Source organism: Gekko japonicus, unplaced genomic scaffold (assembly GCF_001447785.1).
Source record: "Gekko japonicus isolate JY-2015 unplaced genomic scaffold, Gekko_japonicus_V1.1 scaffold1460, whole genome shotgun sequence".
NCBI classification, from domain to species: Eukaryota; Metazoa; Chordata; class Lepidosauria; order Squamata; family Gekkonidae; genus Gekko; species Gekko japonicus.
The window spans coordinates 448,217-465,018 of NW_015177057.1; the positions used below are offsets into that span (position 1 = coordinate 448,217).

The 16,802-nt window shown below is 41.8% G+C and overlaps 1 protein-coding gene across 1 annotated transcript in view; it reads right to left on the reverse strand.

The window, feature by feature from the left end:
• HLTF (helicase-like transcription factor) overlaps nt 1-16,802 on the reverse strand; it is a 46,871-nt gene that overhangs the window by 15,041 nt on the left and 15,028 nt on the right. The window contains exons 13-20 of the mRNA XM_015428155.1: nt 13,609-13,694; nt 13,470-13,511; nt 7,604-7,687; nt 7,246-7,340; nt 5,628-5,771; nt 3,967-4,105; nt 1,939-2,074; nt 1,531-1,710 (exon numbers count right to left, since the gene is read on the reverse strand). Coding sequence (XP_015283641.1) covers nt 1,531-1,710; nt 1,939-2,074; nt 3,967-4,105; nt 5,628-5,771; nt 7,246-7,340; nt 7,604-7,687; nt 13,470-13,511; nt 13,609-13,694 — 906 coding nt within the window. The remainder of the gene's footprint in view (nt 1-1,530; nt 1,711-1,938; nt 2,075-3,966; nt 4,106-5,627; nt 5,772-7,245; nt 7,341-7,603; nt 7,688-13,469; nt 13,512-13,608; nt 13,695-16,802) is intronic.

Genomic DNA, 16,802 nt, shown 5'->3' on the forward strand with positions numbered 1-16,802 from the left:
AGGTAGAGAAAGAGGTACTTTTCTCCCTTTCTCACAATATAAGAACTCGTGGGCACTCCATGAAATTGCTGAGCGGTCGGGTTAGAACGGATAAAAGGAAGTACTTCTTCACCCAAAGAGTGATTAACACATGGAATTCACTGCCACAGGTGGTGGTGGCGGCTACAAGCATGGACGGCTTCAAAAGGGAATTAGATAAGCATATGGAGCAGAGCTCCATCAGTGGCTATTAGCCACAAGGTATAGATAGGGGCTCTGGGGCAAGTGATGCTGTCTTCTTGGTGCTTGGGGGGGGTCAACAGTGGGAGGGCTTCTAGTGTCCTGGCCCCACTGGTGGACCTCCTGATGGCACCTGGTATTTCTGGCCACTGTGTGACACAGGGTGTTGGACTGGATGCGCCTTTGGTCTGATCCAACATTGGCGTCTCTTATGTTCCTAAGATCTAATAGCCCTTTGTAAATACTACCTTGCTACATGACAAATTATTTAATCTTTTTAATATCACTAAAATTAGATTTGTAACAAATACTGTACCCAGTCTTTCTCCCTAATGGAGACCCAAAGCTGCATTGTTCCCCTGCTCTCCACTTTATCCTCACAGCAGCCCTGTGAGGTTGGCCAGGCTGAGAGTGTGTCACCCAGCAATGTTCCATGCCAGGTTGGGGTAGTAGAGACACATCAACAAGTTGCTTAGAAGCTCTCTTATATGTTGTCTGTCGTGAAGATAACCTGGTTCAGGGTGTTCCCCTCATTTTTGGCACTGTAACTTCCATAGTCATTCTGGGGTTGATGGCCAGTTTTTCAAACATGTAGCACTATTTTCCTAGTTATGCCTGCCACAAACCGAGACTCATTTCTGATCCTGATTCTGTCACTCGTACAAGGTAATACTATGAACATTTCATCAAGTAGCATTAAAATTCAGATTGCAGTCGAGCACAGCTAGACCAATTCCGCAAAAGCAGTTGTTGCCCTCAGTCTGCCATTTCCGCTGGTTGTACTGCTCAATTTCCCACTATTTGCTGCATGGCTGTATTTTGACCTGCATCTCCCCTCAATAAGGATCAAGACGATGCAGGGAAAATCAGGGGGGAGATGCAGGTCAAAATAAGGCCACGCAGCAAATAGGGGGAAATTGAGCAGTACAACTGGGGGAAACGGCTGCATTTTGACCTGCATCTCCCCTCAATAAGGATCAAGACGATGCAGGGAAAATCAGGGGGGAGATGCAGGTCAAAATAAGGCCACGCAGCAAATAGGGGGAAATTGAGCAGTACAACTGGGGGAAACGGCAGAGCGAGGGCGGAACAACTGCTTCTGCAGAATCAGTCCTAGTGTTGCGACCCCTGGAAACAAGTGCTCAGTGTTATATTTCAGTTGTTCTAACTTTATATCTTTACTCTGCTTTCCAGTTTTTTGAAACCACATATACTAAGACAATTAGATACTGTTGTAAGTCAGACTATAACAACAATTAAATGCAACATAATGGAATTTTCTTTCTCCACTTAACAGTTGGCACCATTTACCTGCTAATAGCAGCTGTGCTCTCATTCTTCAATGAATGATAGATTTGTTTCTCTTCATCTGTAAGAGTAATATGCTGAATAAATACTTTACGTTCTGGAAGCTTTAAAACTGGCTTCCCTTTAACTTTGCTTGTTTTTGTTCTTCGAAGAGTAATGCTCTTAATCAGGGATTGTAAACGCCTAGCAATACAAAGGAAGTGCCCATGAGACAGACTGTATTAATACTTAAACAAAATTTTATATTTCATTGCATTGCTAAGTATTGTAAATGAAGCTAGGCAAAGTTGCATTTTCCTCCATTAATGGAACTACTTTTATCAGACGATTTTAAAGTCTGTATTCTTCATGGCAACTGAAATGTTCTTTGGATACCATGCTTTCCCAAAAGGTACTGAAAGCGTTTCATACTTAAGCCCGCCTTGATCGCCCATAGTGACAGGACGCTGGATTGTTCGGTGCCACCACTCTCTGTCTGTAAATGGTTTCAGCTTTAAAAAGGAAAGAAGAGACCACAAGTCCTTCAAGGAATTCTGAATAGGTGTGCCTAAAAAGAAAGGTGGGCAGAACCACACACATTAACACCATGCTCAGTTAACAGAAAATGACAAAGTCAAAGCTAGTAAGCAAAAATAAATAAATAAATAACCCACCCAATGAGGTTTAAACCTTACCACAGAATCCCTTCTGAATTATAACAATTGTCAGCACTAAAATTACCTCAAAAATTACCACTGTATATTAAAATCCCGTTTCCCACACAAGACTATCTGAAACCACTTTCATATATTTTAAACATTTATTAGTTGCCCATAAAATCAGAGATGTAAGTACGGCCAGGGTTGAATGGCTGGTCGGTAGATGGGAACCCACAGACTTATGAGGCAATATATCAATATTTAGAACACCACATGCAGGAAATGTGGCAATGGATCTCAACGATTTTAATTCACCGATTTCAAAAGTGAATGCTTAAAAGCAGCAGCTCTTTGAAATGAAGAAAGCCTTCCTATAATGAAATGTAACTATCTAAGCATCTACTGAGCTTTGCTACAGAAGCATCTTTTAGTCTGGTACAGATGTACCTCGTAAGTCCTTGCCTTTCGGGACTAGGAGGCACTGTTTTGAAGTGGTTCAGTCCCACCTTGGTGGTAGGTATCAGATTGGGGTGCTGGAGACTCTTGCTCTGCCCCAGGCCTCTGGGGTTCCATAAGGTTTTGTCTTGTCCCGCGCAGTTTTCAACATCTATGTAAAACTGCTGGGAGAGGTCACCCAGAGATTTGGGCTGAGTTGTCACCAGTGTGTGGATGGCACTCAGCTCTATCTCATGTTTCCAGTGGATCCCAGGAAAGCTCTGGAAACTGTGAACAAGTGCCTGGAGGCAGTTTTGGAATGGATGAGGGCTAACAAGCTGAAACATAATTGTGACAAAACGGAAGTGCTACTGGTGGAGGGAAGGTTTGACCCAGGAATGCATAAAACTCCTGTTCTGGATGACGTTGCTCTCCTCCTACAGCAGTAGGTTTGTAGCTTGCAGGTGCTGCTGGAGCAGGGACTCCTGATGGATAAGCAGGTGGCAGAAATAGCAGGGGTGCCTCTCATCAGCTCTGGCTGGTGACTCAGCTGCAGCTCTTCCTGTGGGAAAGATCCTGCCACTGTGGTGCATGCCTGGGTAAATCCAGTTTAAATTAATGCAATGCGCTTGAAGACTGTCTGAAGCTACAGCTGGTAAAGAATGCTGCAGCCAAAATGTTGGCTGGCGTGGGTTACAGAGCCCATATCACTCCGGTCTTGTTCCATCTATGCTGGCTCCCAATTTGCTTCCTGGCCCAGTTCAAGGTGCCGGTATTAAGCTTATACATACTGCAGCTCCCATATGAACCTACCTGTCCGGTCATATTTGGAGATCTTGCTTTGGGTGCCCCTGCATCGGTTGTGCACCAAAACTTTCGAATTCCCTCCCCAGGCAGATTCACCTGTCTATCTCTGTCATTGTCTTCCATCAGCGGGCGAAGATTTTTTCGTTTCATTTGGCATGCCCCCAAGTAAACTCCTACTGGCCCTCATTTGTATGTCTGCGTGTTCTTACTGTATGTTTTAATGCTTTATGTTTGCCACCTTGGGGACTCTACTTGGGTGGAAAGGCAATATATACATGTTTTCAATAAATAAATAAACAAACCCAACAGTATGTTCTCAGAAGAATAAAATAAATAAATCTATAACCTTTTTGGCTGAGTTACACTGACTGTAAGAATAGGACTGTGGCCAGTTTATAGTGGCCACACTATAAGGCAGCAACAGCAAAGATGTTCTTTCCCACCAAGGCAGCATCTGTAGCTAAACAAGCACCAGTGCTACAAATGTAGTCTCTAGCTAGCAGAAGTAACCACACCAAGTTAACAAAATGATACAGTGCTCAGCCTAGGGCATATATACCTGTCAAAATCCATCTTCTTTGGGCATCCAGATCTAGCACAGCCTTAGTTTGCTGAGCATTTGGGTTTCGTATTGTGTGCCCTTCATCCAACACCACTCTCAGCCACTTAAATTTGTGCAGAGGACTATTACTTTTTGCCTGGAACAAAATAAGAATGATTCTGATATTTTTTGAACAAACACACACACCGCATTTATTCTCTCTTGCAGGAAAAGCTTGGTGAATTTAATGTAAGAGGAACAGGGGAAATCAGCTGCATCAAATATTCTGCATTCCTTGAACACAGACCACTCAAGACAAGTACAGTGAAACTAAAAATGCATGCATGCAAATAGAAGCCAAACTTTCATTTTAATACGTACCCAAAAAGCTATTATGATAGCTTAAATATACTCTGCATTTGCATTTAAAGGAAACACTACAGAAATCTATATTTTAACAACTGTCAGTCATCTGTGAACGATGATCTGTGAACATCGAGAGCACTTTAGTTAGTTAGTTAATAACTTATTAAGATTGTTTTGTATTATATGGATTTTAAATGGTTTTAAATATGTTTTTATTGGCGTATGCCCTTATGTAAGCCACCCTGAGCCTGCATTGCGGGGAGGGCGGGGTATAAATTGAATAAAATAAATAAATAAATAAATCTATCAATTTAAGACAAAAATCAAAACAAATTAAAAAGTAGATAAATAATGGGTTTTCTTAAAGGACAAATCTCTACTTCACTACAAAGCAAGTGTATGAGTACTTCCATTGGGGGGGATGAGGACAGCCTAGACTCTTCACTCCATCCTAAAAAGCAAGTGCCCACATTCAGATGCAATACAATACAGAGGTTCAAGGATTTCCCCATCCCACTCACAAACAGAAGTAAGCCAGTAATAGACCAAAACATTACAGTCAATTTATATAGCATATTCACACAGTATACTACCAGTTATTCTTCAGTTTAAACCACATATCCCTTCCCCACAACTGCAACTGCTCTCATATCCCAAGAAACAAAAAGCAATTGCTCCTTGATGGACAAGGTTTCAAGTATTTGAAAAGAACTTAACCCACTTTTGACTCATAATACGGGCCCTTATACTGAAGTTGTACCAGAAACACAGATGAATCTGTTTTAAATGATTTACTGACATTTATCAAGGTAAACTTTACCTCCAGGTGCCCCTCCCCCCAAAAATTAATGCAGGAGTTTTCACGAGAGAGTAAACAACAAAAGAACAAGTTAGCCCAACTGGAAATCTTGAAAAACAAACTTTCAGGGCTTCTGTGATGAGCCAATGTCACATGTCTTGACTACTCCTTTAACATCCCATTTGGAAAATCATCAGGGTATATTCCAAGCCCCGCTTTACATCATGTGAATAATTTAATGTCGAGCAGATCAAGACTCCATAACTGAAGTATTATCCATATCTTTATCATGGGATTAGACTGAAATTGTAGCAACTGAACATTACATAGTCTTGAAATGTCACTTTCTTAAAAACATTAGTGTAATAAATCTCTTCCATAAAAGGCTTGAAAAAGTATTAGTACTAGAAGTACTGAACTTTTATACACACAAGTATTGTTCCTATAAATTATATACCTTCCCCCCCTTCTAAGATGACAGGCACTACTCTTTTACCAAAACGTATTTACTTACACTGTAGTCACTAGATAAAACATTGTAAGTTGTTAACACAATGTCCTGTTTTGAAAGGATTGCTGGATCTTTGGTGCGCTCTGAACCATAGTAAACGTAAGTGTTCAGATGAACGGCTGGATCGATATGTTGCTCAAGCTGATCCTGAAATTAAAGTTTAGAAGAGAATTATGACCAACTGACAGCTAACAATAATTATTGCCAACAGCAGATTTTCTTCAAATAACCATACCTCTTACTGGTGAAACTACAGTAAAATAAGGAGAGAATACAATTAACCAACTTTATTTTTGCAACTTTGAGGGAGGCATTCCTTGAGAAAGGCCAAGGAAATCACAATCCTGACTTGTATTTAGGCTTGTTACCTAATGGAACAGGCCTTTACTGCCACTGTTCTGGTTACAGAAGGATCTCCCCCCAATGGGGTTCAAATGTATATGTTTCCCATGGCATTTTGAAGGAAATAGAAAACCCTTTTTATAAAGTGACTAAACTTTTTTGCAGTTGTTGAATGAGGATTAATGGACCTATATACCCTGCTGTTTACAATATGCATTGATTTTTGTAGGGCTGTATTTTCAGTAATATTTATTGTTTATTTTTCTGGAAAGCATCTCAAGGCTGAACTAATCAGATACAGATGTTTTAAAATAAACAAAAACAAAGCAAGGGAGGATTTTGTCGTCGCCCCCCCAGACTATCTCGGCACATGGATAAGCAATATAGACACATATGGGGGTATCTAGTAACTTTGAGATTATAACTCTTGTGGATTTATTTACAAGACAGCTTTCATGGGTATGGTTCCTGTATGGTTCCAACTATTGACCCAATTATCTGGATTTTCTTGAATCTTAATTTAAAACATGTTACACTACTACACTCTTGTGTAAATTCTGTAAAAATGACAAATCTGAGATATGTCACAGTCATGAGAATTATGTTGAAGTTACCGTGGCTTGTGAAGTAATAACATACAATATTAAATCTGTACTGTAGTTATGTTATCAAATCATTTTGTCTATACCAAAAAGCTGATGATGATCTCTTCTTAACCAGCTTAAAAAAAACAACCAATCAGAGATGCTGGAAGACTGTGTTAGAGATGCTGGAAGACTGTGTTTCAAAATTAATCAGCATTCTTCTCTTTGATCAGGCCTACAATCTTCAAGAAAGCATACTCGTAAACCTTACTTTGCTTATTTGAGGTAATTAGTGGACCTATGCACCAAGGTGAATGAACTGAAATTTCTGCCCCTCCACCAGAAGATGTGCTTATTGGTATCTTTATTTCATACACAAGTGAATTCCATGTTCAGGACACTGGTCTCCATAACAAGAGATATTATCCCTGTAATTTCAGTGCAGTTGTATCTAGTAACTCCCTTCAAAGACTCTTTAATGGAAGGAATTTATTGGATCCAATCCACTGCCTTTTCCTGCATGAAAACTGAAAAAACAACTAAATGAACGAAAACTACTAAATTTCAAAGGCTAGAAGAACCAGATTAGACATTTCAACAGCATTCTACTGAAAGAATAATGCAGGTCCACTATTCAAAGATGCACTCTACAGAAGCTACAGTAGAAAAGACAATGATTAAAAATCAAAACTTACAGTCCAGTTGCTCAGAACAGAAAGTGGACAGACGATCAGTGTTGCTCTAAGATTATCTTCAGCTTCAGTATTATTAGACTGCACAGCAGTGCCACCTTAAAGGAGAAGAGGAAAACACATCACTAGCAATGCACGCAGAACAATGTTCTCTTATAGTCCATGGAGACATGAAGCACATAATAAATTCTATACACTGTCCACATGCTAACATTTTTGCTTACTTCATAAGAATTCCTACGTAGTCTTGCAGATATAAATGTTCCAGATGTTTCATCTTTCCATCTACAACATACTGCTGTATTGTGAGCATTTCACTTTGAGTGACGTAACAGGAATAAAGTGATTGTGGCCTCAGTACCTTTTTTCTTTGCCTTCTTTGAAGAAACAGCTGGTTTTCCAAGAGCAGAGGCAAATGCATTGTCTTCCACATCACAAGAAGCTCCTGTCAAGAAAACAGGTCTTAGAACCAAGTGTCCATATGTTCATGCAGAAGTTTCACTTTGTAATCTCTCTGCTCCACAGAACAGGTAAGTAGTTTAAAATGTATTATTTCAAGGAGACGGCTTACAAATATTCAGACAGGTTAGTGCTTAGCCACACGTGCATTCAGTATTCTTAGTACAACCAAAAGAGATAGGAACTAAAATTCATCCACTGCAACTTATTCATAAAAGACTCTCCACCCCCTTTCCCCCGCTTTAACTGATTCTCAGCTACTCTCAATATTCTATCTGTTTGAGAGCATGTTTAATCCTCACCAGGTCAGGTTTTTTGTTTACTTCCCTTTTCCATTTAGTTAATTTACAAAGTCATATTTTTCTGGATACCTGAAAAGTTCCTCAAGTATCAGCCCCTAGCTTGACTATGGGTTTTGCTGCTCAAGTTATCCACGCCAGTTAAACATTAGATAGTGATTATTCCTAGCTTAGGCCCACACTCAGTTCAATTAGACAATGTCTATAGAAACTCCTCTACAAGTGTGGTGGGGAACCACAAATGCTTTCGCCACACCTACAGCATAAAGTATGATGGGACAGTAGGTCAAGGCTCCTAATGAAAAGCCACGACATGCATCCATATGTTGGTAGGGCTTCACATAAACAGCCCTGTGTCATGAAAGTGAGTCCCCAGTATGTAAGTGTCTGCATTCACCTTGGAATTGTCATTCTGTAAGTACTTTCTGGATCGTTATCCATGTCATTAAGTGCTTTACCTAACAAGCACCTGTAGGTAGTTGCCTTTCAGTATGATAACTAGCAGCTGGGAACTGTCAAGGTAATTGGTTGACAGCCATTTATAGCTCAAATGTCAGTTTGACAGCTGAGGATCTAGATTCAGCTCTGATCAGTTAGATCAACTGATTGATCATTCTGATTGGTCATGCAGTTAGGGAACTGACAACTGAGCTACCATATAGGGCAAGAGTGAAGAAGCCAGAACACAGCACCTCAGGAAGAGCATGTGAAACTGAAGGAGGATCTTCAAGTCCTTCAAGACTTCCACTCTTGCATCATTGCTATTGGGAAGACTGCTACTCAAGACATCTGCTGTGGAGCTGTAAGCCATTCAGGGTCTGTGTCTAAAGGCTAGTTAGTTAGGTCTATTGTTTTTGTCTTTGTCTCATTATATACTCCTTTCCCCTAGTTCTATGTTTTTATGTATGTTTATCTTTTGTAAAGTTTGGTGTAGTGGTTAAGTGTGCGGACTCTACTCTGGGAGAACCGGGTTTGATTCCCCACTCTTCCACTTGCACCTGCTGATGTGACCTTGGGTCAGTCACAAGCTCTGGCACAGCTGTCCTTGAAAAAGAGCAGTTTGTGTCAGAGTTCTCTCAGCCCCACCCACCTCTGGTCCAGAAACCAGGTTCAACTTTTATTCCAGTGCCACAAATTTATGCTACCAAAAAGATATTTTTCCAGTTGGATACATTTAAATTCTTTTTATTTCATAAGTATCTCAGCCAATAGACATTGTGGGGGCACCCTGATGTTGTGACACCCTGCTAGTTCAGTATTGTCTGCTCTGCAGAAAGGGACATCCCAGGGTCTCAGGCAGAGAAAGGTCTTTCTAATTCTCGATACCCAAATGCCTTTAACTGGAGGTCAAGAGACTGAATGCAGAACCTCATGACCAGCAGAGGTCTCCAGAGCCTCTGGCTGAAGCTTTTGCCAGGCTTGCTACCCCACATCCTACTTAGAGAGAAGATACATAAGACTGAACATGAGATATTCTGCATTCAAAGCATACATACTACTACTGTGCACACTGAAACAATACACCATAAGACTGGGTAAGAACAGAGGTGGTCAGTTCTACCAAAGAGGTCACTGTATCTTTGGTTCTTGACGCTCATTCCCAGTGCCCCCTATCCTACCCCTTATAAAAGCATTATTCAGAACAGCCGCTTGCATGACCCACTAAGGAAGATAACAAAACTTAAATTTAAAATGGTAAAAATTAATTGCAAAATCCAATTAAAGCTTTTTAGCTGAGTTTATTCAACAAAATCTGATAGTTATTAGAGACCACATTTAGTAACTACTTTACTGTTCATAAACTCTTAATGCAATGGATGGGCTTGATAAAGTGATACTGATTTCCCGATGTCTGGTTTAAAGACACTTAGCGAGAGTCTTAAATCACCATGTTTAGTAAACTGGATTCAGTTTTTTGGAGAGAAGCTAGATGACCACAGTAAAACCACATTCTGCCAAACATGATGTTAGGTATGCAACAAGGAGCCTCCTAACCACTGTCCATAGTGCTGGATAGCAAACAGAAATTTGCTTCTGTAACCAAAATTCTTAGTACGGTTTCTTAAGCTTTGGCTTCAGCTCAATGTTATTTTGCATCTTAATTGGGTAACTGAGGGGAAATTTAGGGTGGTAATAAAAATTCTGGTAATCAGATAACAAATTATATGTACATACTAGCAGTAAAGCCCGTTGTGAAAGCAATACAACGAGATCTAGAAAGAGGCTCTGGGGCAGTGCTCTGGCTTTGGGCAAACAGTGTCAATTTGCTGTGGTGACCTCAGCAGGGTATAATGACAGAGTCCACTGTTTTCTCCAGAGGAACTGATCTCTGCTACCTGAAGAGCAGTTGTAATTGTGAGTGATCTGTAGCCCTCACCTGGAGATTGGCAGCAATTGTTACCCAGGACAAAATGGCTGGTTTGGAGGGTGTAGTCTATGGCATTCTACCTGTCTGAGGTCCCACCCCTCTGCAAACCCCACCCTCTCCAGGCTCCACCCCTCAAATCCTCAGGAATTTGTCAGCATGTAGTTGGCAACCCCATCTCCTTCCCAGCAAACCATCAACCTACCATTATCTGCCCCTTTGACTTCAGCTGACTTCTGCCCTCCCTTCTGCAGAGCAGTTGTAATTCTGAGTGCTCTCCAGCCCTCACCTGGAGATTGGCAACAATGGTTCCCTATGTGGGACTGACTGGTTTGGAGGGTGGAGTCTATGGCAGTGTACCTGTCTGAGGTCCCACCCCTCCTCAAACCTCACCCTCTTCAGGCTCCATCCCTCAAATCTCCAGGAATTTCCCATCTGGAGTTAGCAACCCTATTAGGACTGGCCCCAATGTGTTTTCTCCCAAAGGCCAAAGTAGGTGACAGGACCAAGCTTAGTTGCCTACCAACAGGCACTGAGGGGAATGTAGGGTTGCCAGCTCTAAGGAGGGAAATACCTGGAGGTTTGGGGGGTGGATTCTGTAGAGGGCCGGGCGACGGAGGCATCGGCCTTCTGTCGCCCGCCTTGCCCCCCCAATCTCGGCCCGGGCGACTGCGTCCCCCGCCAGCGGCCGCCCGACTCCAGACCCCCCCGCGGCCACTCCAGCAGATTGGCAACAATAGTTCCCCAGGAGCCCCACCGTAAATCCACCAAACAATTCCTAAAGATTTTCCAAAACACTACTCTGACAATAAATTGCAACACTTTGAATTAGCACCAAAGCTTTAAGATCTCTCCAGCTGTCACCTGGAGACTGGCAACAGCTTGTCTGGAGTGTGGGCAGTATGGCATTGTATCTGTCTGAGGTCCCCCTCCTCCTCCTCCTCAGACCCCACCCTCAGCAGGCTTCATCCCTAAAATATCCTGGAAGTTTCCAACCTGGAGTTGGCAACCCTATGTCCTTTCCTGGCAACCATCAGCCAACCTTTATCTGCCTGTCTGTCTTAAGTTTTACAAAAAAAAACCCACAGCCTCTGCCTAGGGAAAGGGCAGTCTTTCCCTGCAGTGGTAACCAAAGCAGCTGACATCATTCTCCTCTCCCCTATGAGGTATGTTATGCAACTGAAAATTCCAACTGCCTTGCAGGGGGGGGTGAGTTTGAGGTGTGGAATGGAGTGAAGTCCAATCAGCTTCCATATGCAAATGACCTTGGAACGCTGGGCGGGACTGCACAAAGCAGCCAGTCAACCCAGCCAGTGTCTTCTGAGTGGCAGTTCTTCCGGCCTAACACTAAAGGGGCCAAATTTAGAACGTTGGTGCCCACTATTCAGTTATTATAAGGGAGAGATAAGGACTGGGAAAAAAATAGGTATATTTTTGGAAAATCAATGTACTAAATTGATACACATTAAACAGAGCTAGCTAGCTCCTAGCCTCAGGCCATAATTTCTTTTGTTGAAACCCTGTAGTGTCCTGAGACTTACCCGATGACTGACTATGGTAAAAAGCTGATCCAGGCTGGGTAGAGAACACATTGCCTTTATTTCCTAGACACTGCACATATGCATAATAGCTTTGACAGGAGCTATTATCTCAGGTCTATTTAGTGGGACTTACTTCCAAGAAAGCATTCTTCTGTAGTGCACTGAAAAAGTTTTATAAAGTTCATTCACCCACAGACTAATGCTTGACTTAGGTCTGCCAACTCCCCCGGTAGGGCGGAAATACCCCGCCCCGGAGGCTCCGTTTCCCGACGCTGGGGAATCGGGGCCCGGGGAAATTTGAGGGGAAAACTCTTTGTTTTCCCCTCAAATGACGTGGCCCCGCCCCAGCGTGCGACGTCACTTCCGGTGACGCTCCGCGGCGCGCGCGCGCACATCCCGGACCAACTCCCGGAGAAGCAGGACGCTCCCCCGACGACAGCATTTTCGGATTTGGCAACCCTAGCTTGACTGGGAATATTATTTATCAGAGTTTTACCCCGCCCTCCCCGCCGTAGCAGGGTCTCTGTGTCTGAAAATACAAAAAATTAACAACGGATACTGGATAATTCATTAAAATGTTTGACAGAAGTAAATTGTATACATAAAAGGTCCTAGAAAACAGAAATAAGGGAAATACTGGCTTGAAGTTAAAGGAATAAAGTTTATTTTAATTTACTTTCTCCTTTTAATACTTTTATTACTTTTTTCTTTCATTTCATTACAACAGTTCGTAATAAAGACTGTGATATTCTCTTTATAAAGGTTTCGCTTCAAAAAAAAACTCTTGCCAAAAAGACACCCAAATTTCCCCCCAATATTTATATTTACCATAATTTTATCCTTATCACCAGAAATTATGTATGCCCTGTTTTCCCTGTTACCCAAATTTTTCCTTCTACCTCTAAACCTTTGCCTTAAAATAATTTTTCCCTTTTTCAAAAGTCATTGCGAAATTTTAAATCCTAATGTAACCTAGAAATATTAATATTGGATGAAGAACACTTCATCAACAGGTTCAGTAACCAAGGACACGGGGAAATAAATACCATAATTATCAGCAAAAACTTGAAAAATGACAAAGACAAAAAAACATACATGGTGCTGAAAGTTTCTCAAAATGCGATATACTGGTCTGACTAGAGCTCTGGTGGCATATTTACTAAAAATTCTGACAGTTTCCACCAGATTTCACCACTGTGCAGCAACAGAAACTTGGGAGTACATAGCCTGGTCAATTACAAGTGAACAATGCATCTGAAGGGGCCCACCTTCAGCTCCCTGCCTGCCAGCCCTTTGCATCCCCCTAGGTAACCCCCCCCCCCCGTGGGCAGTACTGTCCACTGTGGGAAACACTGTTCTGAACAGACAATGAAAGCACTTAATCTAATATAAAAATTACAATTACTTGCAAAGTATTCAGATGCATAATTATCAAAAACATCACCACAATACTATTACCTTTTTGGGGTGGAAGACTACCGTGGTGTTTCATAAGGGTCTCATGGTGCAATTCTAACATAAACCCACTGATTTAAATATAAATTTTGATGCTGGGTCTCATACCTTTTCTTTTTCTTGCTCCTCGCTGTGTTTTTTTAGCTTCAGCTGGTAAAAAAAAAAGGGGGGGATGTCGGACAATAACTAAATGAATAAAGGTATTAAACAAGTATCACCACCAAGAAATAAATTTAACAAAGCTCACCATTTGCTTTTTTGTTTGTTATCTTCTCTTCAGACTCTGAGTCGTCGTTGTCTGTATATGTGGATTTCTTGCCTCTACCTCTGCTTCTAACACAATCAAAAAGAAAAAAAAATGCTATATATGAAACTGTTGACACAGGTCATCCAGAGATTTGGAGTTAGATGTCACCTATATGAAGACGATGTCCAGCTTTATTTCTCCCTAACAGCCAAATCAGGTGGGTCTGTGGGTCAGTCCTAAATAGCTGCCTGGAGAATACAACAGATGAGAGCCAAAAAACTGAAGCTCAATCTAGACAAGACTGAGGCACTGTTGATCAATGGAGAAGCTGCTTGGTGATTGCGAATTCCTGTCCTGGAGGGGGTTGTACTCCCTTTGAAGGAGCAGGTTCGTAGTGTGGGGGAATTACGGTATCCTGACCCATAGATCATAATTGAGGGCTCAGGTCTCCCTCTGTGATATGTAATGTCTTATCAGCTTTGGCTAGTACACCAGCTACATCCATTCCTCAAAAAGCATGACCTGGTCATGGTGATCCATGCTCTGATCACATCCAAATTAGATTACTGTAATGTGCTCTAAGTGGGGCTGCCCCACTGAAATATTTGCACTTACTACCAATCTCTTTCCAGGAGCAAGACAATTCAAAGTGCTGGTTCTTACCTGTAAGGCCCTAAACAGCTTGGGAAGTACTTACCTAAATAGCTTGGGACCAGGGTACCTGAAAGGACTATCTCCTCCAATACCACCCAGCTTGCTTATTAAGATCTGTTTCTCAAGCTCTGCTCTCTGTGTCTGTCCTCACAGGACATCTCCTTTGGCAGCACCTCACCTTAAGAATGCCCTCTTCTTTTAGACTCAATTGGCATCTATATTACTAGGGGGGGTTTAGGTATCAGGCTGTAACACATTTTTTTTAACCTGGGTTTTTAATTAGGGATTTTATCTTACCAGCTTTTATAAATGGTCTGCCTCTAGTCTGAACTCTGTTTTACACATAGCTTTTGTTTTACACATAGCTTTTATGCTGTTTATATCCAACAGTTTGTTTTATAATGGCTTGTTGTTTTATATTCTCAGCATCAATATATCTAATGCTCAACCTGGCCAAATCTGAAGACACTAAAATCCAGAGCCTAGAGGCATGAACGTACAAGACAGATCTTTCTACAAACCTGAAAAACAGCCCAGGTTTGCAGAAAAATCTGAAATCTTAAAAAACAAAAAAATGGGGGCTAACCCCCCCCCCATAAAAAAGGGTTGCTGGTACCTTTAATAAACAGGTGTCTTCAGTGGTTGTCGCTAGGTAACTACAGCAGTATTGTCAAGCCTTGTTTTCTGTCAGGAAAAGGGCCATTTCCCAGTCTCTTTTGGCCTTTGAGGAAAGACTCATGGGGGCAGACCTGGCTGCAGCCATCAGGCAACTTAATACCATATGACTTGCATGACACACCATACTACTTGTATTATATTAAAGCTTGGTTAACTTATCTTATGTCATCCATTATTATTTATTCTTTTATTAGGCCTTTTGTCCACTTTCTTGGTTACCTAGTGTTTCTGGGCTGAAGTTTGTTCTTTCCCTTTGTTTTGGTTTTGCTACATGACACACCCAGGCCCAGCTACTTGCTAGTGTTCAACATCAACCACCCCACAAAAGGCAGGAACATCAAATGTTTAGAGCATGGTGTCGAACTCATTTGTTATGAGGGCCAAATGTGACATAAATGGGACTTTATCGGGCTGGACCATGCGTGTCATAAAATGTAATGCCAAGTAGCAGAGATATAAACTTTATAAAGGACACAGACAAGCACAATTAAATATATTATAGCAGCTATTCCATTGGACCCCCACATTGGGAGGGGGCGTGTATTAAAACTATTTCTCTGCAAAACTGAAGTTCCTTGAGTTTGCTGAACTCTATATTTTAACTGTGGTTAGTCCCAACCCCCCCCCAAACCATATACTACAAATATAAATGGTCTGAGTCTAGGACCCAGGGGACGAACATGAAATGGCTGAGCATTGCAAGCTTCTCCCCATCCCCCCCACCCCCAGGTCTATTCAGAATGACAATGGCTCTCCAGGGTCTCAGGGGTTTTTTTTTACAGGATGGTTTGAGATAATAATTTTGGGTGTCCTCTTCAGCACTTGGTTTGCTACTATTCCACAGAAGCTCCACATTAGGAGGGTAGGTGTGTTAAAACTAATATTTCTCTTTAAAACTGGAATCCCTCAAGTCTGCAGAACTCTGTATGTTAACCCTGACTGGTCCCACTCCCACCCACCCCCTGCACCCCTAAAACATGCCTGCCTAAATTGGGAAGCTGGGGGAAGAGGAGTGATCCATTGAGAAACGTATTGAGAAACGTTTTGGGAACTTGGTTGAGTGTCTCAGCCTTCTAAACTTTAAGAGCCAGTGAAACTCAGGTACCTATACTTGAATGTTTAAGCAGACACTGGAAAAAAAGCCTCTAAGTTTCAAAGACCTTGTTGAAAAATAAATACATCTACTTATTGGCAACAAATTATCTTGAGTCTACATGATTACAAAGTTAACCTCAGTTTTTATCATCTGTTCACCTCATATATCCAACCCCTGATTCTACCTGACCTGTTTTCCCCTTCCAAGGTAAATAAAATATTTTATTTTGAACTTTCAAAAGCCTCTCACGCACCATTTCAGAACTATGTTAAGAAGGTGATTTTGTCTCTTCCCTCAGTTCCCTGGGCTGGGCCAGCATCTAAATATATAATAATGTGACTGGGTGGGACAGCCACAGACCAAAACAACAGAAGAAAATAGACATAGGGGCTGCTCAGCAAGAAAGAAGAAAAGGAAATATCCTGTGTGTGAGGGAGGGAAGTGGGTGAGATTCCCATAGCTTGATATACATGAAGCAAATAAATAATAAAATATAGCTGAAGATGGGGAGGTCAGAGAAAAGGTAGGTTGGTTGTGGATATGAAGGAAAGAAGAAAGTAGAAAAAGAGGAAATAGTGTGGAGAAATGGACACGGGGGAAATGAGATTCCCCACTGCACAACTGGCCCATAGTTTTCCAGGGTAGAGGCTGTCAGAGACAGAGGAGGGAAAACTGAAAACTGGGGTGGGGGGTGGCGAGAGAGAAGGAAGAAAGAAAAGGGGAGAGGCTTTCAGGCTACGGGGGCTTTCAGGCAAGGGAAAGGGTG